This window comes from Amblyraja radiata, chromosome 14 (genome assembly GCF_010909765.2).
Source record: "Amblyraja radiata isolate CabotCenter1 chromosome 14, sAmbRad1.1.pri, whole genome shotgun sequence".
NCBI lineage: Eukaryota > Metazoa > Chordata > Chondrichthyes > Rajiformes > Rajidae > Amblyraja > Amblyraja radiata.
Window position 1 is genome coordinate 28,633,526 of NC_045969.1, and position 22,533 is coordinate 28,656,058.

Below are 22,533 nucleotides of genomic sequence, written 5' to 3' on the forward strand. Positions count from 1 at the left end.
GTGCTGCCATCAAATTCATTTTTGAAACTGAAAAGTCAATGAGTTAAGCTTTTTTTAATTGTGTTACGTTGTTTTGAAAGATGCAGTAATGACTCTCAAACTCTCTGCTGCAGGTTATACCCATAAATTGATTTTGTACAAATTGTTAATTAAGAACATTTGTCTTTTTATATCAAATTTCAAATAATGTTTTTCAAATTTTTAGGCGCTTGGTGTATCTTCTGGATTGCTTTCAGTCATTGGCTTGTGGCAAAACCAACAGCAGCACAGGAACCTTTCCTTGCACGAATACCTAAGCATTCGTTTACTGGAAGATGCTGGGATCTCTGTACCGAAGGGTAAAGTTGTTTCTACGGCCGAAGAAGCATATGATACTGCCAAAGCAATTGGTATGATAATTTGATTTAAATAATTTCCTTTAATTTGCTGGGTAAAACATTGATGTAAATTTAAAACTGAATGATGTTTGATAGCAGTCTTAAATGTTTGAATATTGTGAACAGTATAAATCTTGTCAGAAAAGGAGTCATGGTCTATTGTGTCAACCTGTACCATCACAGAGCAATAGAACACAAATAATTAAAGATGAGCGTTTAATTATTGCAGTGAACAGTTGTAAAAAGATAAATTAAAATTTTCAGGAAAGCTCTACGTCCAAATTGCAAACAGAAAAATAGGGAATGTTTTCAACTGTTCAATGATTACCTTGGTAGTAAATATATTTTGCCTTTATATTTTTATCTTAAGTTATACTTGGTTCTTTAAAGAATAGGATGAAAAACAAACTGGTACTTGATTGAGAGTTGGAAAGTTCAGCATTTTCTTAATTAGATCATCACATATGATAGAAGCTGAAGAGAAAATCCTTGCATGTAGTTGTGAAGAAGGACTCTTGTGCTCAAGTCCCATTACATAGTCTATATCCATTTTTCTCCACAGATTCTGTCTGACCCGCTAAATTCCTCCAGCACTGTCTTTTGTTCATTACTATTCTGCTTCTGTTTTTTTATTTACATTTCCTTGTATTGTCCTTGCAGCTTTTTTTGTTCTGTCGCTGGTAGTAGAGGATTTTGCTGAAGGATTTAGATTTAAAGCTCGGAGGAGATTTAACTAACATAAACATGGCATTGATTAGTTGGGTCAAGCAGCCTGCTTCTGCAGTTTTTTTATATCATCTATAAAATGATGTTAGGAGTTGTCAGCTGTGGTGATGTGAAAGAATTTTTCTTGCCAATCAGAATTCATGGAGTTGAGTTAATGTTGAGGACTTATGGTCGTAATACCTCCTGCTTGTTTGCCACTGTCAGTTATTGTGATAAAAGAGCCTAGCACCTTCAGTGAGTACAATGGTGCCAGGCTCTTATTTGACTGGTCTGTGGAGCAGTCCTCTCAATTTAGCGGGAGACAAAACAGGGAATTATAGACCAGTTAGCCTGACATTGGTGGTGGGGAAGATGCTGGAGTCAATTACAAAAGATGAAATAGCGGCACATTTGGATGGCAGTAACAGGATCGGTCCGAGTCTGCATGGATTTACGAAGAGGAAATCATGCTTGGCTAATCTTCTGGAATTTTTTGAGGATGTAACTAGGAAAATGGACAAGGGAGGGTCCCACATAGGAGATTAGTGGGCAAAATTAGGGCACATGGTATTGGGGGTAGAGTGCTGACATGGATAGAGACGTGGTTGGCAGACAGGAAACAAAGAGTAGGGATTAACAGGTCTCTTTCAGAATGGCAGTCAGTGACTAGTGTGGAACCGCAAGGCTCGGTGCTGGGCCTGCAGCTATTTACAATATTCATCAATGATTTAGATGAAGGGATTCAAAGTAACATTAGCAAATTTGCAGATGACACAAAGCTGAGTGGCAGTGTGAACTGTGAAGAGGATGCTATGAGAATGCAGGGTGACTTGGACAGGTTGGGTGAATGGACAGGTGCATGGCAGATGCAGTTTAATGCGAATAAATGTGAAGTTATCCACTTTGGTAGCAAAAACAGGAAGGCAGATTATTATCTAAATGGTGTCAAGTTGGGAAAAGGGGAAGTACAACGGGATCTGGGCGTCCTTGTTCATCAGTCAATGAAAGTAAGCATGCAGATACAGCAGGCAGTGAAGAAAGCGAATGGCATTTTTGCCTTCATAACAAGAGGAGTTGAATATAGGAGCAAAGAGGTCCTTCTGCAGTTGTATAGGGCCCTAGTGAGACCACACCTGGAGTATTGTGTGCAGTTTTGGTCCCCTAATTTGAGGAAGGACATTCTTGCTATTGAGGGAGTGCAGCGTAGGTTTACAAGGTTAATTCCCGGGATGGCGGGACTGTCATATGCTGAGAGAATGGAGCGGCTGGGCTTATATACTCTGGTGTTTAGAAGGATGAGAGGGAATCTTATAGAAACATATAAGATTATTAAGGGTTTGGACACGCTAGAGGCAGGAAACATGTTCCCGATATTGGGGGAGTCCAGAACCAGGGGCCACAGTTTAAGAATAAGGGGTAAGCCATTTAGAACGGAGACGAGGAAACACTTTTTCACACAGAGAGTTGTGAGTCAGTGGAATTCTCTGCCTCAGAGGGCGGTGGAGGCCGGTTCTCTGGATACTTTCAAGAGAGAGCTAGATAGGGCTCTTAAAGATAGCGGAGTCATGGGGATATGGGGAGAAGGCCGGGATGGGGAAATGATTGGGGATGATCAGCCATGATCACATTGAATGGCGGTGCTGCCTCGATGGGCCGAATGGCCTACTCCTGCTCCTATTGTCTATTGTCACTTCCCGAGATGTTTGCAAAGAGGACTTCACAATTTTTACTGAGCTGAGAATAACTGCTAGATCTGAATTTGAACGTCTTCAAAAATGGAAAATGGAGCTGTCTTATAACATAGTTGCACTGATAAGAACTGAATACAAATATTTCAGTGAACCCTTTTGATAAAATATTGTGAAAGAAAATTCAAATCGAGTAGGATAAATATTCCTCAATGTTTACGCAACAAAGGAATGACTTGCCTAGGATCGTATGCTACCAACTTTGAAGTGTCATGGTTTTGACACTAACAGAAGTCTCACAAAATAAACTTAAATTTCATCTGACTTAATTTTGTCTTAGTGCTTTTACAGCAGTGAGATAAAACAGATGATGCTAAATTAACTATTTCACTGCTCATGCCTGATTATTAAATTTCTAAATCCATATAGTTAGATGAGAGACACCGCATGGAAGCAAGCACTCTGGCCAACCAAGTCCATGCCGACCATTGATCACCCATTCACACAAGTTCTATGTTCTCCAACTTTTGCATCTTTTCCTTACGCACTACGAGCAATTTACAGAGGCCAATTAACCTTCCAACCCGCACAACTTTGGCAGGTGGGAGGAAACTGGAGCACCCAGGGGAAACCCATGGGGTCACAGGGAGAACGTGCAAACTCCACACAGACAGCATCCAGGGTCAGGATCAAACCTGGGACTCTAGTGCAATAAGGCAGCAGCTCTACCAGTTGCGCCACGGCTGCCCTAGGATAATTTTGCATTCTGCTGTATGAAGTTTGTAAATTTATATTTTTGTTGACAACCTAAACTAATTGAGTTAAAATAATCTTAATAGTTCGAATCTAGCTCAAAGGCAGATCAGATACAAGATATACCGAGGATAACATTTGAGAAAATATAATCTCCACCAGTGTTTGGAGCACAACAAGATGATAACGATTTGTCTTAAATTATATTAATTAAGAAATCAACAAGAGAGCCCTGAAATGTTAGCTTCCCTGTCAAACAAATTGTACATGCATAAAATGCTCTTGCTGCACATTTTCAGTAGAATTTCACTTTTATCTTTGTCTATAGTAATCATAAAAGATGCATTTCAGAAATGTGTATATTTGTCTTGTTTAGATAGCTAAGTACAAGGAAAAGCATAATTAGAATTTATCCATGAAAACATTTAACTGCAACAAATCCATATTGTGCAGATTGTGAAAAATGTTTTCAGGTTAACAATGGTAGATTGGTTTGTGTTATCTCCTTCCACTGTTCCCACCTTACTTACCCATTTCTCAAGATTCCATGCTTTGCCTTCCTTCTCTATCAGATTCCATTTTCTGCAGCACTTTGTTGCCTACACGTATCATCTCTTGGCCACTCTTTTCCATTCCCGTCATTATTTCCACTCTTTCCTTCCCACCTGACTCCATCAGTCAATCACCCCACATGGATCCACCCATCGCTTGTTCTTCTCCCCCCCCCCCCCCCCCCCCCCCCCCCCCCCCAACTTAATACTGGTTATCTTCCCATAGCCCGTTCAGTCCAGATGAAGCGTCCCAAGGTTGACTGTCCATTACAATGTGGCAATGTTATCATTGTTGTGAAAAGATTCCCCAACAAAATTGGAGTTACAGAAGTGAGCTCATATAACCGCACAATAGTTTCTGCTAACTTGAATCCCCTTCCCTTCCCAATGACGATCCAAAATCGCTGATCCTTTTGTACATTCCCTTCAAAATGAAATGGTCGTTCCCTAGAAGTTTATCAAAATTCTTACTTTTGTTTTCGGGGCAAAATTATATCATTAAATGCTACACCACACCAGTTATATGATCCAGCCTTGTTTCCCTTCTCCAATGAAACTTGGATCTCCTCAATGTTGTACTACGTGTTCAGTATGCTTTAGGATGCTGTGGAGGCAAGAAAAAAATATTCTGCAGATGCAAAATCTTATGTGCTTCATCACTTGTGTGTGCTGCATTAATTTCATCATGTCAAAGCCAGAACAAAACCTCAATTTAATTTGTAAACAAGAAAGTAATTCTTGGCTCGGTTCATGGTTATTTTGAACTTGCATGCAATTTGTTCACAGTGTCGTTGCACCTGTAGGAGAGTGGAATTCAGAATGTAGAGTGAATGACCTTCCATTTATTTACTTTTAGATATACAGGCTATCCGGCTAAATGCCAGTGAGTATAAAGTGCAATAAGAAATGATTGCTTATCAGCAACTCGAACAATTATATTGTATTGAAAATAGTAAACCAAAATTTTAGCAATGGGATGCATCTGAAAATACTTATTTTTGGATATCAGGCTTAGCTTCATGAGTGATTTGGAAGCCCTTGCATTCAACCCTAATTTGAAAAGCTTGAGCACTGAAATTTAGATCAATTTGATGGAGTGGTACACTTGGAGATATTGCCTGTAAAATTAGATATTAAATCTGGGTTTATTTTATTTGCATCATCAGATAACTAGAAAATATGTCATTTTTGAATGGCAGGGAAGTCTTTCATGTGTCTTTAAAATATTTGTCTCTATTCCTATACTGTAAAAAAATCAATAACTGCCCAGTGAACAAGCTATCCACACACTGTCAGTCATCTCCATTGTAATGGAAAGAAGTGTCATCAACTGTAAGGAGGCTTTGCACAAGTAAATATTACAGATAATGATTTGATCTAGGCATTTCTAATTATTTCTTTTTGGTGCTATGAAGCTTTTGCTGGCAATTCTGCCATCAAGTTATTTCAGTAACCATAATTTTTAACTTGCCTTGATGTAAGCCTCTCCCATGGAATTGCAGTCATAATGATTTATGTTGTAATTAAGACCGAAAAAATATGGCAGGCGCCTAGAGATTTTACACCAAAAGCTCCCACACATTCTACTATGTTAATTAGATCATGTTTTATTGTTGTTGGTTGTTTCAAGGATTCAATTTATTAAGATGTTGTTGTAAACTCTTCTGTTTACCTAAATTTAACAAGGAGATCTTGCACTTCCTCCAGACGTAGCAGCCTAAGAGTAAAGTTAAGAATTTTGTTTAAAAGTAGCTTGAGGTGTTTGTTTGTTTATTTATAAAAATAACTCTTTTACAATCGCTTGATAATAGCAAGCGTAAAGACGTGAAATAATAAAACACCTTGTATAACAGCATTGAGGTAAATCTTTGGTAACTCAAACCAACCTGAACACTGCTCAACTCATAAGCATATTTGTTTATTCATGTGGGAAATTTGTCATTTGTTAAAGAACTCTCCCAAGGCAGCCATAGTACAGCGGCAGAAAAGATTGTTATTGAGACACAAGAGCCTTCAGATGCTGAAACATGGAGCACCAAACAATCTGTTGGGTGAACACAATGGTCAGGCAGTATCTGTGGCAAAGGCACAAGGCATCTCTGGACTGAATGACTAGAATGAGAGATGAATAAATGAGGAAAGCCAATATAAAGAGGTGAGGAGGATAGGTTTAAGGTGAGCAGGAAAGACAATAGGAACCTGAGGGGTAACATTTTCACACAGTGTGGGGGGTGTATGGAACGTGCTGCCAGAGGAGATAGTTAAGGCCGGTATTATTGCAATGTTTAAGAGACTGATACATGGATAGAACACAGTTAGAGTGATATTGGCCAAACGCAGGCAGGTGGGACCAGTGTAGTAGAACATGTTGGCCGGTGTGGGCAAGTTGGACCGAAGGGCATGTTTCCACATTGTAAGACTATTGCTCTATGAGTTGGTAAGATGGCAATGGCTTTTGAAGGGTTGATCATAGATGTAGGCAGGTGTTGGAAGGAAGGGTGGAGATAGCAACAGGGGCTGGAACTTCATTGGTAGGGAACAGAGGGCTGCTGCTTTTGGAATCTGATAAGAAAGGAAGGTGAAGAATAGACAACGAATGTGGGAGGGCAGATGGGAATAGTGAGGGGAGGGGGCCGAATGTGCAGGTGATGGCCAGATGGAGTGGGAGTTGCAGGGGAAATGTGATAAGACCCTTGGCTTTGCAGAGGGGGAGGGTTCAGGGTTTTGAAAGGATGGGTGTGTTTGGGCAGACCAGTAGATTGAGAGGGTTAGCAGATTACCTGAAATAGGTGGATTTGATATTTGTGCCCCATATAATATATTTATATATTATCGATACAGGCATATAATATATTTATATATTATATGAATATTCAATATGAATTAAATTAATTTGAATATTGAATTCAATATTCATTTACCATTCATTACCCAGGCAGAATTTGAGGTGCTGTTCCTCCAGTGTGCATTTGACAATGGTGGAGGCCAAGGATAGACAGGTTGGTAGTGGGAATGTAAACAGGAATTGAAACGGATGGAAACCTACTTGGACCCTTTGCCATTGTATCATTTGTGTTATTTGTCAAAATAAAATACTGTAATTCTGGAAATCTGCTCTGACCCCCCACTCTACCCCAGAAAATGGCTGCAATGGTCAACAGATTAAAAACAAAGGTTGATTTTGTTCTTTACTCTGCTTTACCTGCAGGGTATTTCCAGTATTTTGCTTTATCTCCCTATTAATTGTGCTTCCACTTTGCAGTTGGAACCATTATAGCGAGACTGATTATAAAATGTTATTAGATCTATTTGTGCCAGAATCTTTTTTGAAGCTTCTTAACCCTTATTTCTCAAATGTGATTTTTTAAAGATTGTTGATCTTTGGATGCCTAATTTGAGCTGTTGATTTTGTTATGCTTCATTGGGTGGTACCTAAATCTCTACTCCAAAAAGGTGATCAAAGTGTTAAAATGAGTTATTTTGCCAGTCTAATTCAAGAAAACTTGAGTCAAACCATTGCTGCTAAAATCAATTCTTTATTCTGACAGCGCTGGATAATTCTTTAAACCTTCCAACACAGAGTTAGAAATTCTGGAGCAGGTCGAAAGAACTACTGACTTTGGCATAAATGTAACACATTATATAGGTAAAAGACAAGGATGGTACAAAAGGAGTAGCAAACTGTTAACCAATCATTATGGTTTACCATACATTTAACTTATTTGCATTAACCAATCAACTAAATCCTTTCCATTGATTGACAACACGTAGAGTCACATGATTTTCCCTTTTCCGGCCCCTTTACAACCTTCTTCCCCTCTGTGGTTTCTTCAACCTCTTTGCTCAAAATCATTTTATTTCAATAAAGTAAAACCACAGATATAAAACTAATTCTCAGAGAATACTTCTCAGAATATACACATAATACAGCAATCACACAACACATACACACAAAACATATTTTCACTTTTGGAAAAGAAATTTATTTCTAAAACTCCCGATTTAAACAAAGTCTAATACTTACAATCGTAATTAAACATAATACACGTCACAATTAATTTCCTTACAACCACATAGTTAAAATACAGTTACTTATGGATTACAAAGATTAAATATGAGTTTTGCCTCATTCTTACAAAGTGGTAAAGACAAAGTTCTAATCACATAATTCCCAACTACAGACACATAAAGGCCATTAATTGTCACACTTGATTGCTTCTTCCCAAGCTCGGGTCTAATTTCATTTTGTATTACAACCTCCCCCTTCTATCTCTGGAGGAAAGGAATGTAAGGCCTCTTCACTAAAAGCAATTCACACAACAAATGAAAGATTATCAAAACAGAGTTACTTTCTCAGTTTCCGATAACCATAAGAAATCCTTTTGCAAAGGTCACACAACCATCACCTATGCCTTATCTCTTATCCCAACATAAATACATTTAAACAACACAAACCATATCAGAGACTAGTATCTACCCTTGGTTCCTACAACCCACTACCATAAATCGCCTTCATGACACAGCCGAGCTCGGAAGATGTGTCACAAAAGAAGAAGGATAGTGCCCATGTCATGGAGAAAGATCCCATTAACAACCTCCATTATAAATGCCAACCTAAACCAAATACAACTTCTGACAGCATGATTATTGCTTCAAAGCAATAAATAAAGATATGCCTATTCAGATCAACATTTCCATGTTATGATAAGCCACCTGTTCTCCTGTGTGTGCTCTTTGTTCGTTATTTCTTTGTGGAGGCATGTATTTCTGAAAGCCCCAACTCCAAGCTATTCTCTTGCAACTTAACACAAGTTCCTTAAGAACCTATCATTTGAGCAATTTTATTGTGTAATATTTCCTCAAAAGCTGCAGAACATGTTCAAAATGGGCTGAACTAATAAATCATATGACAAAGATTTACTTGTCTTTACATGCTGCTGTTGCATACTATGTCAGTGCATTATTTGATCTTCCTGCTTTGTCATGTAGCTCAGTGCTGCTTAGTTCGTATTTATTGGGACCGATGTATGGATAGGTGATTGGGCCTGTATTGATGAGTGATTGGGCCTGTAGTGATGAGTGAGCTAGATGTATTTTGCCAGCTGTTGGTCCTTGGTGCTGAACAGGTAAGCAAATATCCAGGCCAGGATCGCTTATAATTAGTTCAGCAGAGTTTAAGCCTGTACATTCACTCTTTATTCTATACCGCAGGTTCAAGAGATCTTGTTGTAAAAGCACAGGTTTTGGCCGGTGGCAGAGGAAAAGGTGTATTTGAAGGAGGTCTGAAAGGGGGCGTTCAAATTGTTTATTCGTAAGTATTTGAAAACAACAGATTTTTCAGTTCATATTCAAAGTGTTGGATGTCAGTAGATTCTCTTTTTCTATTTGTGAAATGAGATTCATACATTAAAGATACTTGAGTGACATTAAAGTGCATGCGATTGAAAGAAACGGCACCAATATTTTGCTCTCTTCTTACATATTTCACTCTTTGTCCACGTTGAGCAATACTGCCAACAGCTGATTAGATATCTTTCCAAATCCTTTCCTGAATTTTGTTGTGTTTTTTGTAAATAACATTGCATTCAATTTAGATTTGCACAAGTTGAAGCCACTTCCACCATGCTCTTATACAAATTGTTAATAAATGAAAAGTAACAAATCATGAAGTTGGTTCTTGATGAGCTGAAGTTCACCTTTATCTTGCCTGGAAATTTTCACTTATAACCAACTCCATGCTTCCTATTCAGTTCTTAAATGCCTATCTATTCTGCTACCATCAGATACTCTGGTAATCACAAGCTTCCATTGAGTTTGTGTCAGCTGTATATGTATTCTGTGATATGATTGAAAATATCAGTAGTTGTAACATTTACATACTATCCTTTACGTAGAAAAAAAATTATTGTGTGCGCCCAGAAGCACGAATAAAATCGTGACAAGTAGGTGAAGAGTAAGAGAGAGTCAAGAGTGGACATTGGACTGCTGGAAAATGATGCTGGAGAAGGGATAATGCGAAATGGAGAAATAGCAGATGTATTGAATACATTTTTTTGCATCAGTCTTCACAGTGTAAGCCATCAGCAACATGCCTGCAATTCAAGAGAGTTAATGGGCTGAGATTAGCTATAACTAAGGAGAAGATGCTTGGGAAGCTGAAAGGTCTGAAGGTTGAAGTGGCTTTAGAGATTGTAGAGGCATTAGTGGTGATCTTTCAAGAATCACTAGGGTCAGGAGTGGTTCCAGAGGATTGGAAATTTGCAATTGTTACTTCACTGTTAAAGAAGGGAGCGAATCAAAAGAGGGGAAACTATACCGCCCTACTTTGACAAAAGGAAGCAACCGACAGAAAGGCGTTTTCTTGTAAATGAGGAAAATGTGTTTTTCTTCTCTGTGATGGAATTTCTTACTTCTCTGGTATAAATATTTTCAAATTGTACTCAGAGAAGACTTATTTTGTTCACCGTTGTGTAGAGCATATCTCAAATACCCTAAAACAAGCAATAACTCAATTTTGACAACATTGTCAGTTGCTTCCTTTTGTTAGGAATTAGGGCAGTATATGCCGGTTAGCCTAACTTCAGTGGATGGCAAGATCTTAGAGATCATGATAAAGGATGAGGTTTCTGAGTACTTAGAAGCACATGATAAAATAGGCTGGTCAGCATGGTCTTGTGAAGGGAAATTCTTGCCTGACTAACCTGTTGGAATTCTTTGAGGATGGAAATAGCAGGATAGACACAGGAAAATTTGTGAATATTGTTTCCCTGGATTTTCTGAAGCCCTAGGCTCTGGCCTTCTGTTGCTAGCCTTCAACCTGTTAATCAAACTAGTGCTTGGAAGGTGATTGGATATAAAAAAAAATTGAAAAGCAGAGTTTGTTGTTAATGTATGAAGCACATTTGCATTTTAGGTTTTTTTCTGAGTTTCCAATCTTGCCTTTCCCAGAGGCCAATGTTTGAGGAAAAAAATAATTGTGGCAGAAATTCTATTTTAAAACAAACTAAAACATTTTTAAGACAAGAAAAGTTTGAAGAAGAGTCTCGACCCAAAAAGTCACCTATTGCTTTTCTCCAGAGATGCCACCTGACCCGCTGAGTTGCTCCAGTATTTTGTGTCCATCTTTGGTGTAAATCATCATCTGCAGTTCCTTCCTATACATAAAGAGTTGTTCTTATCTTCAGAACCCCACTGAATTAATATCTTACTAATATTGAATACATTTGTGTAATCATCCTATAAATCTTGCAAAGAGAGATGTTAATTTGATGTTTTACTTCTTCCCAGTCCAGAGCAAGCCCGGGATGTTACTTCCCAAATGATTGGAAGGAAGTTATTTACCAAACAAACGGGTGCAAAAGGAAGAATATGCAATAAGGTATTGATCTGTGAGCGAAAGTATCCCAGGAAAGAATATTACTTTGCAATAACACTGGAAAGGACATTTCAGGTGAGTTGATTGCCAAGACTATCTGGTGATTTTTTAATTTTTTTTTCTTGTCGTGATTTATAGCCTTCAAGAAATTGTCTATCCAGCCTATGATGGTTTTCAGAGAAGCAATTCCATCAGCCTCATTCACCCTTCCTTATTTCCCTGTACACTGACAACTTATTCTCTGTCACTCATGCTCATTTGATTATTTTTGCCGTTAACCTATGTGTATGCATGGCATTGTTTTAAAATAAAATGAAATCAATAGGTTACACTGTTAGAATCTTATGAAGAGTCCAAGAGGAGGAGATTTTGAGAATTTTGTGCTTACCAGCAAATGCTTAATGTAGTGTTGCTGTCAGTTTCAGAAATTTTATGACAAAGCAGACAACAAATTGTGAATATTTGGGATTTAAAAAAATATATTTTTGTTAGAAGCAATTGTACAAATAAAAATGATCGCATAGCAGTTATACAATTTTCGTACAGCTTCAGTTTTAACATTTTATAAACTATTAACTAGATAGGGGGAAAAAAGGGAAATAAAGGAAAGGAAGAAAAGAAAAAAAAACAAGGGGAAAAAACAGAACTAGAAAAGGTGAAAAAGAAGCGGAGATATACCCTTCCGTACGCCCGCTCACCCAGCCTACTGCTTACTTTCAGTACACCCAGGTCTCGTTGCGCCTTTAATAACCGACTCCAGCGTTTTCCCCACTACCGATGTTGGACTAACTGGTCTGTAATTCCCCGCTTTCTCTCTCCCCTTTTTAAAAAGGGGGGTTACATTAGCTACCCTCCAATCCTCAGGAACTACTCCAGAATCTATAGAGTTTTGAAAAAAATTTGTGAAGTTAATGTCAGATTAGCACAATTTGGGCGGCACTTCTTACATGATGCATCTACCACTCCTGAAATGTCTAGTTTGGAAGTGGATAAGCAGTGAATTCCATTAATCTCTGCTTTTCTGTCAATAAATGTTGTGCTGGAGGATGAATTGTTGCCAAGTTTAATGTATAATATTGTTGATACTGTAATTTTATATTATACCTGCTCTATTAGCTGCTCTCTGGCCTCTAATTCCAGATTTGTGTGCACGTACCATCAGAAGCTCCTCTGAGCAGAGCTTTACTGTTATGAATTTCATTCTAGCAACTCGCACAACTATTAATGTTGTAAACAATTCAAATGTACTTGTAGAGCTGTTTGTAGATATATAAATTATTTGCGTCATCTTTGATGTAACCAAATTATTTTAGAGTGAGGTGGTTATGTGACTGGACTATTATTCCAGAGGATGTGACTTCAACCACCCCGCCCTCATTACAATTTGAGTATTTTTAATCTGGAAGTAAACAGCGGGTACCTGTAAAAGTAACAATGAAGTTGTACAATTGTGGTTAAAAATCAAATGTTTTCACAAGTTTTTTTGGGGAAGGATAGTTAATTAATAGTCAATAGGTGCAGGAGTAGGCCATTCGGCCCTTCGAGCCAGCACCGCCATTCAATGTGATCATGACTGATCATCCCCAATCAGTACCCCATTCCTGCCTTCTCCCCATATCCCCTGACTCTGCTATTTTTAAGAGCTCTATCTAACTCTCTCTTGAAAGCATCCAGAGAACCTGCCTCCACCGCCCTCTGAGGCAGAGAATTAGTATTATCTTTGTGCTTTTTCCCGGATAGCAACATGGTTCACACTCAACCTTGCTGGCAAGTGACATATTAAATCAGTCTGGTTGTGTCAAGTTCCTACATGTAACGCACTTGTGGAATGCAGTTGATCTGGTAAACCCACTATATTGGGGCAAGTAGGGATGGAATAATCCAGAAGTAAAATATTACCGAAGATGGACTTCTGAATTGAAGGACAAAAGGTTGGAAATCAATCACAGCAGATCTGGCAGCATCTGCACAGAGGGAAAATGACTTAACATTTCAGGCTGGTAATGTACATATTTGAAATGTTAACTATTTTTCCACAAATGCTGCCTGACATGCTGAGTATTCCAATATTTTGCGTTTTATTAGACTTGGGAATATATTTGCTGGAATCGCCTTTAAAAAAATTATTTTTCAGGATTTAATGCCCATCCCTAATTGCCCTTGACTTGAATAGCTTGCTAGGCCTATTTCGAGGTAAGTTAAGAGTTGACCACATTGTTGGTCTATCATATGTAGGAAGGAAAGGCAGATTTCATTTCCCAAAGGACATTTGTCAAGCCATTTGGGATGATATTGTCCATGTTACTCACCCTTGCTGTTAGTTCTACTATTTATTTCCCCAGCAAAATATAAATGGGGGGATTTGAACTTGACCACAATGCCAAAACCTAGGTCTTGATCACCTTATCGGCACCGCACTACTTCGTGCATACATGCATGGATTCTTTTTGGACATTCGACTATATCACAAGGTGATATTTTGAAGGCAAAGTTACAAGGCAGACTGAATAAGTGAAATAGCCACTGCTGCTAATTCTGATTGACAAATGTCAGATCGTTAGTGTAGTGCAGCAAGCTGTTCTGGTTATGCTAAGTTCATAGTCCAAATGTAATTCTATGGACTTCCACAGTGACTTATGTATGTGATAATTATATCTAACTAGAAATGAGAAGGAGATTTCTAACAATAATATTTCTCTCTTTAGGGGCCAGTATTAATAGGAAGTTCTCAGGGCGGGGTTAACATAGAAGATGTAGCAGCTGAAAACCCTGAAGCAATTGTGAAAGAGCCTATTGATATAATTGAAGGTGCCAAGAAAGAAAAAGCTGTCAAGGTAAATCACGGAAATTCCAGCCATGAAAACTAAATGGAATTAAGGTGGTGTTTTGTATTGTATTTCATATACTGCGAACCCTATTCTAGCAGATACATATGTATTAAAAAAATTACAGTCCTAAATTATTTTCAGTGAGATTGATGGAAACTGCACCTTCAACCCATTGTCACCTTTTAATCCTCAAATCCCAATCACAAATGTAAAATAGAAACTGGAGGTGCTGGAATCTTGAGTAACAATCTGCTAGTGGAACTATGGAGCATCTATGGAGGAAAATGGATAGGAGATGTTTTGGGTTGGGACCCTTCTACAGAAACATTTAAGACATTGATATATGATCAAGCAATGTTGGTTTAAAAAGCAAACATATGGGGTTCTGCTTGTAGAAGGGCTCATTTCTTATATCCTTTGACACGTGAAAATCTAATTTTGTTTTTTGTTTTCAAATTCCAATTTTGTTTTCAAATTTATCGTTGTTTTATTTCATTCTCCATCCTGAGGGATAACTTTAATTTATAAATGAATGGAAAAATAAGTAAATAAATTCCTTGGAGCACACAAGGCTGAGGGGTATAGGGTGTATAAGATCATGAGGGGAATAGATAGGGTGAATCAACAGTCTTTTATCCAGTTTAGGGGACTCATGAACCTGAGGACATTAGATATAGGAGCAGAATTAGGCCATTCAGCCCATTAACTAATCCTGTCGTTAAATCATGGCTGATCTATCTTTTCCTCCCAACTAAATCACCTGCCTTCTCCTCATAACCCCTCACACCCTTACTAATCAAATATCTGTCAATCTGTGCCTTAAAAATACCCAATGACTTAGCTCCACAGCCATCTGTGGCAATGAATTCCACAGATTCGCCACCTTATGACTAAAGAAATTCCTCCGCATCACCTTTCTAAAGGTATGTCCTTTTATTCTGAGGCTATGACCTCCTGTCCTAGACTCTCCCGCAGGTGGAAACATCCTCTCTACATCCACTCTATCCAGGCCTTTTATTATTTGGTAAATTTCAATGAGGTGACTCCTCATCCTTCTGAATTCTAGCGAGTACAGGCCTGGTGCCTCAAAATGCTCATTGTACGTTAACCTAATCATTCCTGGGATCATTTTCGAAAACTTCGTCTGACCCTCTCCAACTTCAGCACATTCTTCCTCAGATATGACCCCCAAAATGCTCACAAGTTTAAGGTGAGAGGGGAAAGATTTAATAAGAACCTGAGGTGCATGTTTTTTCATACAGAGGGTGGTAGTTATATATGGAAGGAGTTGCCAGAGGTGGTGGTTGAGGCAGGTATGACTGAATGAATATCAGTGGTAGGTTGTGACACTAGCTCTTTTTGGAAATGATCATTGCAGACACTCCTATGACGTGAATGTTCCTTGGCAATTATCAGCCCATGACTAATGTTGTTCAGTAGTTCCTGCATGTAGAGGTAGACCACTTTGTTTCTGCGGAGCTGTCAGTGGGAATCTAACGTTATTCAATCAAAGACTATTCCTACATCTGACTCGAATTGACATTTTTTCCCTTTTATCCTGAGCCCCCAAACGGACTCTATTGAATATGCAATTAAAATGAGGCAACCATGGAACATTTTAGTTTGTAAGATTCAGCTTAGTTATGTTTCCAATTGCTACGGCTGCTCTGGAATTCTTTATGGACACCCATACATATGATGGAACTCCCATAATATTATATTTAAAAATTCAACATATATTTTTTCTTCCTATCAATGGTTGAACTAGAACTCCTCTCTCCACTTCTTGTAATTATTCTTATTGTATCATTGTTCTTATCAATGATCAGCAATGCTTTAGAGCCAATTAAGCTCTTTTAAAATTAGTACTGGTCATCTAGCTATAGGAAGGATGTGATTAAGCAGGAAAGGGTGCAGAAATGATTCACAAGGAAGTTGCTTGGATTGGATGGCTTGAATTATAAGTAGAAACTGGATAGGCTGGGCCTATTTTCCTGGAGCAAAGGAGGCTGAGAACTGGAGGAGGTTGAGATGTATAAAATCATGAGGGTTATGATAAGGTGGATGTTTCCAAAGGTTGGGCATAAGTTTAAAGTGAGTGGGGAAAGATTTTTCACACTGAGGGTATCGGTATATGGAATGAGCTGCCAGTCAGATGTTAGATTGGATAGGGGTGCTTCAGGGTCTGTGTGCTGGGATGTGCCTGAGCGAGGGTTTCAATAGCAGGTATATTTTAAAGGGCTGTTGCCTGCATGCAGATCCCAGCATCAGACTCAATTTTGTCACTTTTAAGCTTTGCTGAAGCAAGCTTTGGATATATTGAAGGTAGACAAAAATGCTGGAGAAACTCAGCGGGTGAGGCAGCATCTATGGAGTGAAGGAAATAGGCAACGTTTCGGGTCGAGACCCTTCTTCAGACTTGAGGTCGAGCAACTGCACAAATGGTCTGCTGTCTTGGACCATGTGTGTCTGAGAGAATTGTGTAGAAAAGGCACTGAAACACTGGGTATGTTTGGGGGTCTTCATCTGTCTATCTGTTAAGAAGATCCAGAAGCAACATCGCAAATTGAATAATGCTGGGGTTTCCTCTCTCACTAAGCAATTACATTTCCTATGGGCTACTTAGATTTCATATTAAAATATTCTCTACTGTTGACTTATTTTTCTGAGCTAATCAGATATTTGATCTTTCTGTTCTTGTGGAATAATATTCAACTACATATCAAAATGAAATATTTAAAAACCTAGATGAGATCGGCCGAGGTCTCTGGGGAATGCTCCACCTTGTGGTTGATATTGCTGAAAAATATGTTACAATTTTAGTACTAAATTCTCTATTTAAAATTTTTCTTTCCAGCTAGCAAAGAAAATGGGTTTTCCACCTAATGTCATAGAAGATGCAGCAGAGAACATGATCAAATTATACAATGTGTTTGTTAAATATGATGCCAGTATGTTAGAGATAAATCCTATGGTGGAGGATGCCTCTGGAATTGGTAATGTACACTGAGCCCTCTCTATTTTAATTTTGCTTAATAATGTTTGCCATTAGGTGCTTCAAAGTGCTTACATTTTAGCATCTTTGATTTAAAGATTTAAAATATGGTATTGGTCTTTTTGTGAGGAAAAAATGATGATGTTTGGAAAAGTTGTGGGAAATTATGCCACGTTGAAATGATTTATGCCATGATTTTCTGGCCTTGATTTTCAAATCAGCAAATAGGCACATTTCTCGGCAATTCTGGAAGAATTGACATGATTTTCTAAACATCATTAACTGCAATCTGCATTAAGAATGCAGTTACTCCTTAAATGTGTTCTGAGATCCAGAGTAGCTGCGAACAATCAGCACCTGAAACTGATTAACAAAAATGTACATCTGACATTGGCTTGAATTTGTGCAACAGTCTTTTGTCCCTTGAAGTCTGACTTTGTAATTCACAAAAAGCCAGATGATTGGGGTTGCTTGACCAAATAACTTGATACAGAATAAATGTTACATATAATACAAATGTTATCAATCTGATATTAAATATATAACAAATTTTCAAAGCATTTAAACTATTGCAGTTTGAAATCCTTATTATAGTTGCTATGCATAAAGATTCCTCAGATGGTCAGTCTGGGCCGAATGTATTTGCATTGACTGACTAGATTGGAAACTAACTGCAACTCATCTGCTACTGATTATAGTATGTTTTTACTGCCTGCTTTTTATTCTCATTATCCACTGCTGTGGGCAAGTGTTCTGATGGCACAATCAATTGCCTTTTATCCACCAGGATCATGCTGATTGTTCTTACTTTCCCAAATCAGCAAGGTCTCATCTCTTGGTGTAGTCTTCCTTTTGCTGCTGCACCTGCCCATCTTCTTGGGCGATAGTGATTCGGTTTTGGACCATTGCATGACAATCCTGGAAACAGAAGCTTGGCTCGCCCCGACCATCTTTGTTTGCCTCCATAACATCCATTTTGAGAATTGCTTGACATTCACCCACCATTTTCTCAAATGGTGGGTGAATTATTCAAAACTGTTGTAATGCTGCTGTAATTTTTTCTTTAATTTATTTTGAATGTTATTGGTTTTAAATATAGGAACAAATGGTGGACCCAGAAACCCTGTAATTCAATTAATTTACACAAGGATGTAGTTATAATAGATTGTGATCTTTTGTCATTTGTCTTGTTCTTTGTGATTTTACCATTGTTTGTAATTAACATTTTAATGAATGATTCCCCTAAAGCAAAGTTGACTTCACCTTGTAGCAAAGGTTGCGCCACAACAATCAGTGCTTTCCGTTTGTTTATTAAAAATCTTCCCATTTGTTTATTGAAAACAAAAACTGATGCGTTTCGAGAAACCGATTTTCTGGAGTATTTACTTTATTTCTCGTCTTGATCGATAATTGTGGTTTTCATAGAGTCATGGAGTGATACAGTGTAGAAACAGGCCCTTCGGCCCAACTTCCTCACACCAGCTAACATGTTCCAGCTACACTAGTCCCACCTGCCTGCGTTTGGTCCATATCCCTCCAAACCTGTCCTATCCATGTACCTGTCTAACTGTTTCGTAAATGCTGGGATAGTCCCTGTGTCAACTACCTCCTCTGGCAGCTTGTTCCATACACCGATCACCCTTTCTGTGAAAAAGTTACCCCTTAAATTCCTACTAAATCTTTTCCCTTTCACCTTAAGCCTATGTCCTCTGGTCATCGATTCACCTATGTGAATTAGATCTATTCCTCTCATGATTTTAAACACCTCTATAAGATCACCCCTCATCCTCCTCTGCTTCAAGGAATAGTTCCAGCCTACTCAACCTCTCCCAATAAATATAATCCTGGCAACATCCTCGTAAACCTTCCCTGTACCCTTTCCAGCTTGACAACATCTTTCCTATAGCATGATGCCCTGAACTGAACATAATACTCTAAATGCGGCCTCACCGACGTCTTGTACAACTGCAACATGACCTCCAAACTTCTATACTCAATACTCTGACTGTGCCAATACAATGTGCCAAAAGCCTTTTTACCATCCGATCTACCTGCGACCACCTTCAAGGAACCATGCACCTGCACTCCTAGATCCCTCTGGTCTACAACACTCCCCAGAGCCCTACCATTCAATGTGTAGGTCCTGCCCATGTTAGACTTCCCAAAATTCAACACCTTACATTTCTCTGTATTAAATTCCATCAACCATTCCTTAACCCACCTGGCCAATCGATCAAGATCCTGCTTCAATTTTTCACAACCATCTTCAGTATCTACAAAACCACCCACTTTTGTATTATCTGCAAACTTGCTAATCTAGCCATGTATGTTCTTATCCAAATCATTGATATAGATTACAAACAGGAACGGGCCCATCACTGAACCCTGAGGCACACCACTAGTCACTGGCCTCCAGTCTGAGAAGCAACCTTACACCATCACCCTCTGCCTCCTTCCATGAAGATTATATTCTATCCATTATCCTTGGATCCCATGCGATCTAACCTTCCAGAGCAGCCAACCATGCTGAACCTTGTCGTATGCTTTGTTGAAGTCCATATATACATCTACAGCTCTGCCCTCATCGACCTTTTTTGTCATATCTTCAAAACCTCAATCAGATTTATGAGACACGAACTCCCACGATCAAAGCCATGCTAAATTCTAATGTGTTATTCAAATGATATCTGGAAAATTTAGCAGTGGACTCTTGAAACTTCGTAAATTTGTTAATAGCCACAAGCACGCACAGCACAAAACTGCTTAGTGTTGCTTAAAGAGTAAAGTTGTTACCATCACCAGCCTTTTTTTCAGTTGGCCTAGCCTGTTGGCTGTAATTTACTGTTTGATACTTATGCAATGCAGTCAATTTTTAATAATTTAATGTTTAATCACTGTTAGTTTTAACCATTGCCACTTTTTGCTTCTAGTAATGTGCATTGATGCAAAAATCACCTTTGATTCTAATGCTGCCTTCCGGCAGAAGGATATTTTTGCCCAGAGGGACTGGAGTCAAGAAGATGAACAGGACAAGCAAGCAGCCACAGCAGATCTTAATTACATTGGATTGGATGGAAATATTGGTTGTTTGGGTAAGTTGTGATTTGAACACATAATTAGCATTTTTCATGCAAATGTTTGGAATGAAAATTGCCTGTCACAGTCACGTAACATACTTCACATTCAACTTTAAATGTAAACCAATTCCAAACTGTTTGTACGGAAGTGTGCAGAGTTATTTTTTTCATGGCTTGATTTAGTGTTGGTTTGCCACTTTTCCAACTGTGGTATATTGCCTACATTCCCAGACTCCAAGTACAAATTCCCTCCTTTATCTTTCTACCATCTCCCTGGTTATCCTCCTATTTTTAATTTGGTATAAAAAGCTTTAATTGGACTAGCCAAATCCATTTTGTGGCTCCTTTTTGCCCTTCTATTTGCCTGCGTGACTTATTTCCACCTTTTTTATATTCCTCAATTGCCCTGTCTGATTCCAACCTCTTAAACCATGCATGTGGTTCATTTTTCCTTTTGACTAAATGTACGGCATCTTTGACCCTCAAAGAACCCCTTACTTTTGTCATCCTTATCTCCCCCCCCCCCCCCCCCCCCCCCCCTTACTGGAACATGGGGTTCAGAACATTCATCAACTGGCCTGCGTCCTGGACAGATGTTCAGAGATGCGCACACCGAGGAAGTTGAAGTTGTTGACTCTCTCCACCACTGACCCGTTGATGAAGAGCTTTGTGGAACAATGAGTTCTTTGGTTTTACTGGCGTTGAGGGCAAGGTTGTTATTCAGGCACCATTCAATCAGATGATCGTTCGCCCTCATACTCTGACTCATCATTATCCATAATTCGGAACCTTATTGACCTTCCGCCAATATTCTACCTCGCCTTTTGCAATGGCTTCCTCTCGGGTTCACTTCTACAGATTGTAATTGTGGTTCGGTACTCCAAATCTACACAATAAATTACTCGGAAGTATCCATGTATGTATTTAGTTTGGAGCAGATTAATTTGTTGATTTAAATCTGTGCATTGTATCTTCATGACCTGGGTGAGATGCACTAATTCTGTATGGATCAAGGAGAAACCCTGGAGCCCTCAGCTTTGTATTAATTTGGATCAATGTTCATCCAAATATTTTGCCTTGATTAAGATTTCCCCTTACTGAAAAAAATATCTTGAACCTATCATTGAAATATTTCAACCTTTAAACCGTTTGATCTGATTATCTTCACTTTCTTTCCTGTACTGGAGTGAGTTTGTGCAACCTGTTCTAACGATTGTAGACAAAAATTCTGGAGAAACTCAGCAGGTGAGGCTGAAGTCTTCAGTCTGAAGAAGGGTCTCGACCCGAAACATTGCCTATTTCCTTCGCTCCATAGATGCCGCCTCACCCGCTGAGTTTCTCCAGCATTTTTGTCTACCTTCGATTTTCCAGCATCTACAGTTCCTTCTTAAACACAGTTCTAACGATTCTCTGGAATCCCTACTGCAAATATCTTAAGGGACAAATAGTTAAACAACTAAATGTTCAGCAGTTATCCAGATTGAGTCTGATAACAAGCTAATGTTCTGTGAAACAATTTTGGTTGCATAAAGTGAATGCTTTGTACAGTGTAAGTATTACTGGATTAATTAGAACAGTACTTTGCATTGACTGTATTATGGATTAGCAGGATTGAATGTTCTCGTCCTGTGAATTTTGCATTCTATGAATTTAGCAATTGTATGTCACACTAAATTATACTGGATTTATGAAGCAAAATTGGTGGTGGAATCCTTGTTTCAAATTGTGAATTTGTACTATGATTTTGAAAATTAGAAAAGTAAAAGATGTCTGAAGTAAAATTGAAACATGGGGAAGAAAGGTAAATCATGTCTGACGAACCTTATAGAATTTTTCGAGGATGTAACTAGTAGAGTGGATAAGGGAGAACCAGTGGATGTGTTACATCTGGACTTTCAGAAGGCTTTCGACAAGGTCCCACATAAGAGATTAGTATACAAACTTAAAGCACATGGTATTGGGGGTTCAATATTGATGTGGATAGAGAACTGGCTGACAGACAGGAAGCAAAGAGTAGGAGTAAACGGGTCCTTTTCAGAATGGCAGGCAGTGACTCGTGGGGTACCGCAAGGCTCAGTGCTGGGACCCCAGCTATTTACAATATATATTAATGATTTGTACGAGGGAATTGAATGCAACATTTCCAAGTTTGCGGATGACACGAAGCTGGGGGGCAGTGTTAGC

The 22,533-nt window shown here is 38.6% G+C and overlaps 1 protein-coding gene across 2 annotated transcripts in view; it reads left to right on the forward strand.

The window, feature by feature from the left end:
• Positions 1 to 22,533, forward strand: part of LOC116980567 (succinate--CoA ligase [ADP-forming] subunit beta, mitochondrial-like) — a 45,004-nt gene that overhangs the window by 4,836 nt on the left and 17,635 nt on the right. For both annotated transcript variants that reach the window (XR_004414010.1, XM_033032919.1), the window contains exons 2-7: positions 206 to 389; positions 9,286 to 9,385; positions 11,362 to 11,524; positions 14,155 to 14,283; positions 17,135 to 17,273; positions 20,203 to 20,364. Coding sequence is in view for 1 of the 2 variants with exons in the window: in XM_033032919.1 (XP_032888810.1) it covers positions 206 to 389; positions 9,286 to 9,385; positions 11,362 to 11,524; positions 14,155 to 14,283; positions 17,135 to 17,273; positions 20,203 to 20,364 (877 nt within the window). In the remaining variant the exon portion in view is untranslated. The remainder of the gene's footprint in view (positions 1 to 205; positions 390 to 9,285; positions 9,386 to 11,361; positions 11,525 to 14,154; positions 14,284 to 17,134; positions 17,274 to 20,202; positions 20,365 to 22,533) is intronic.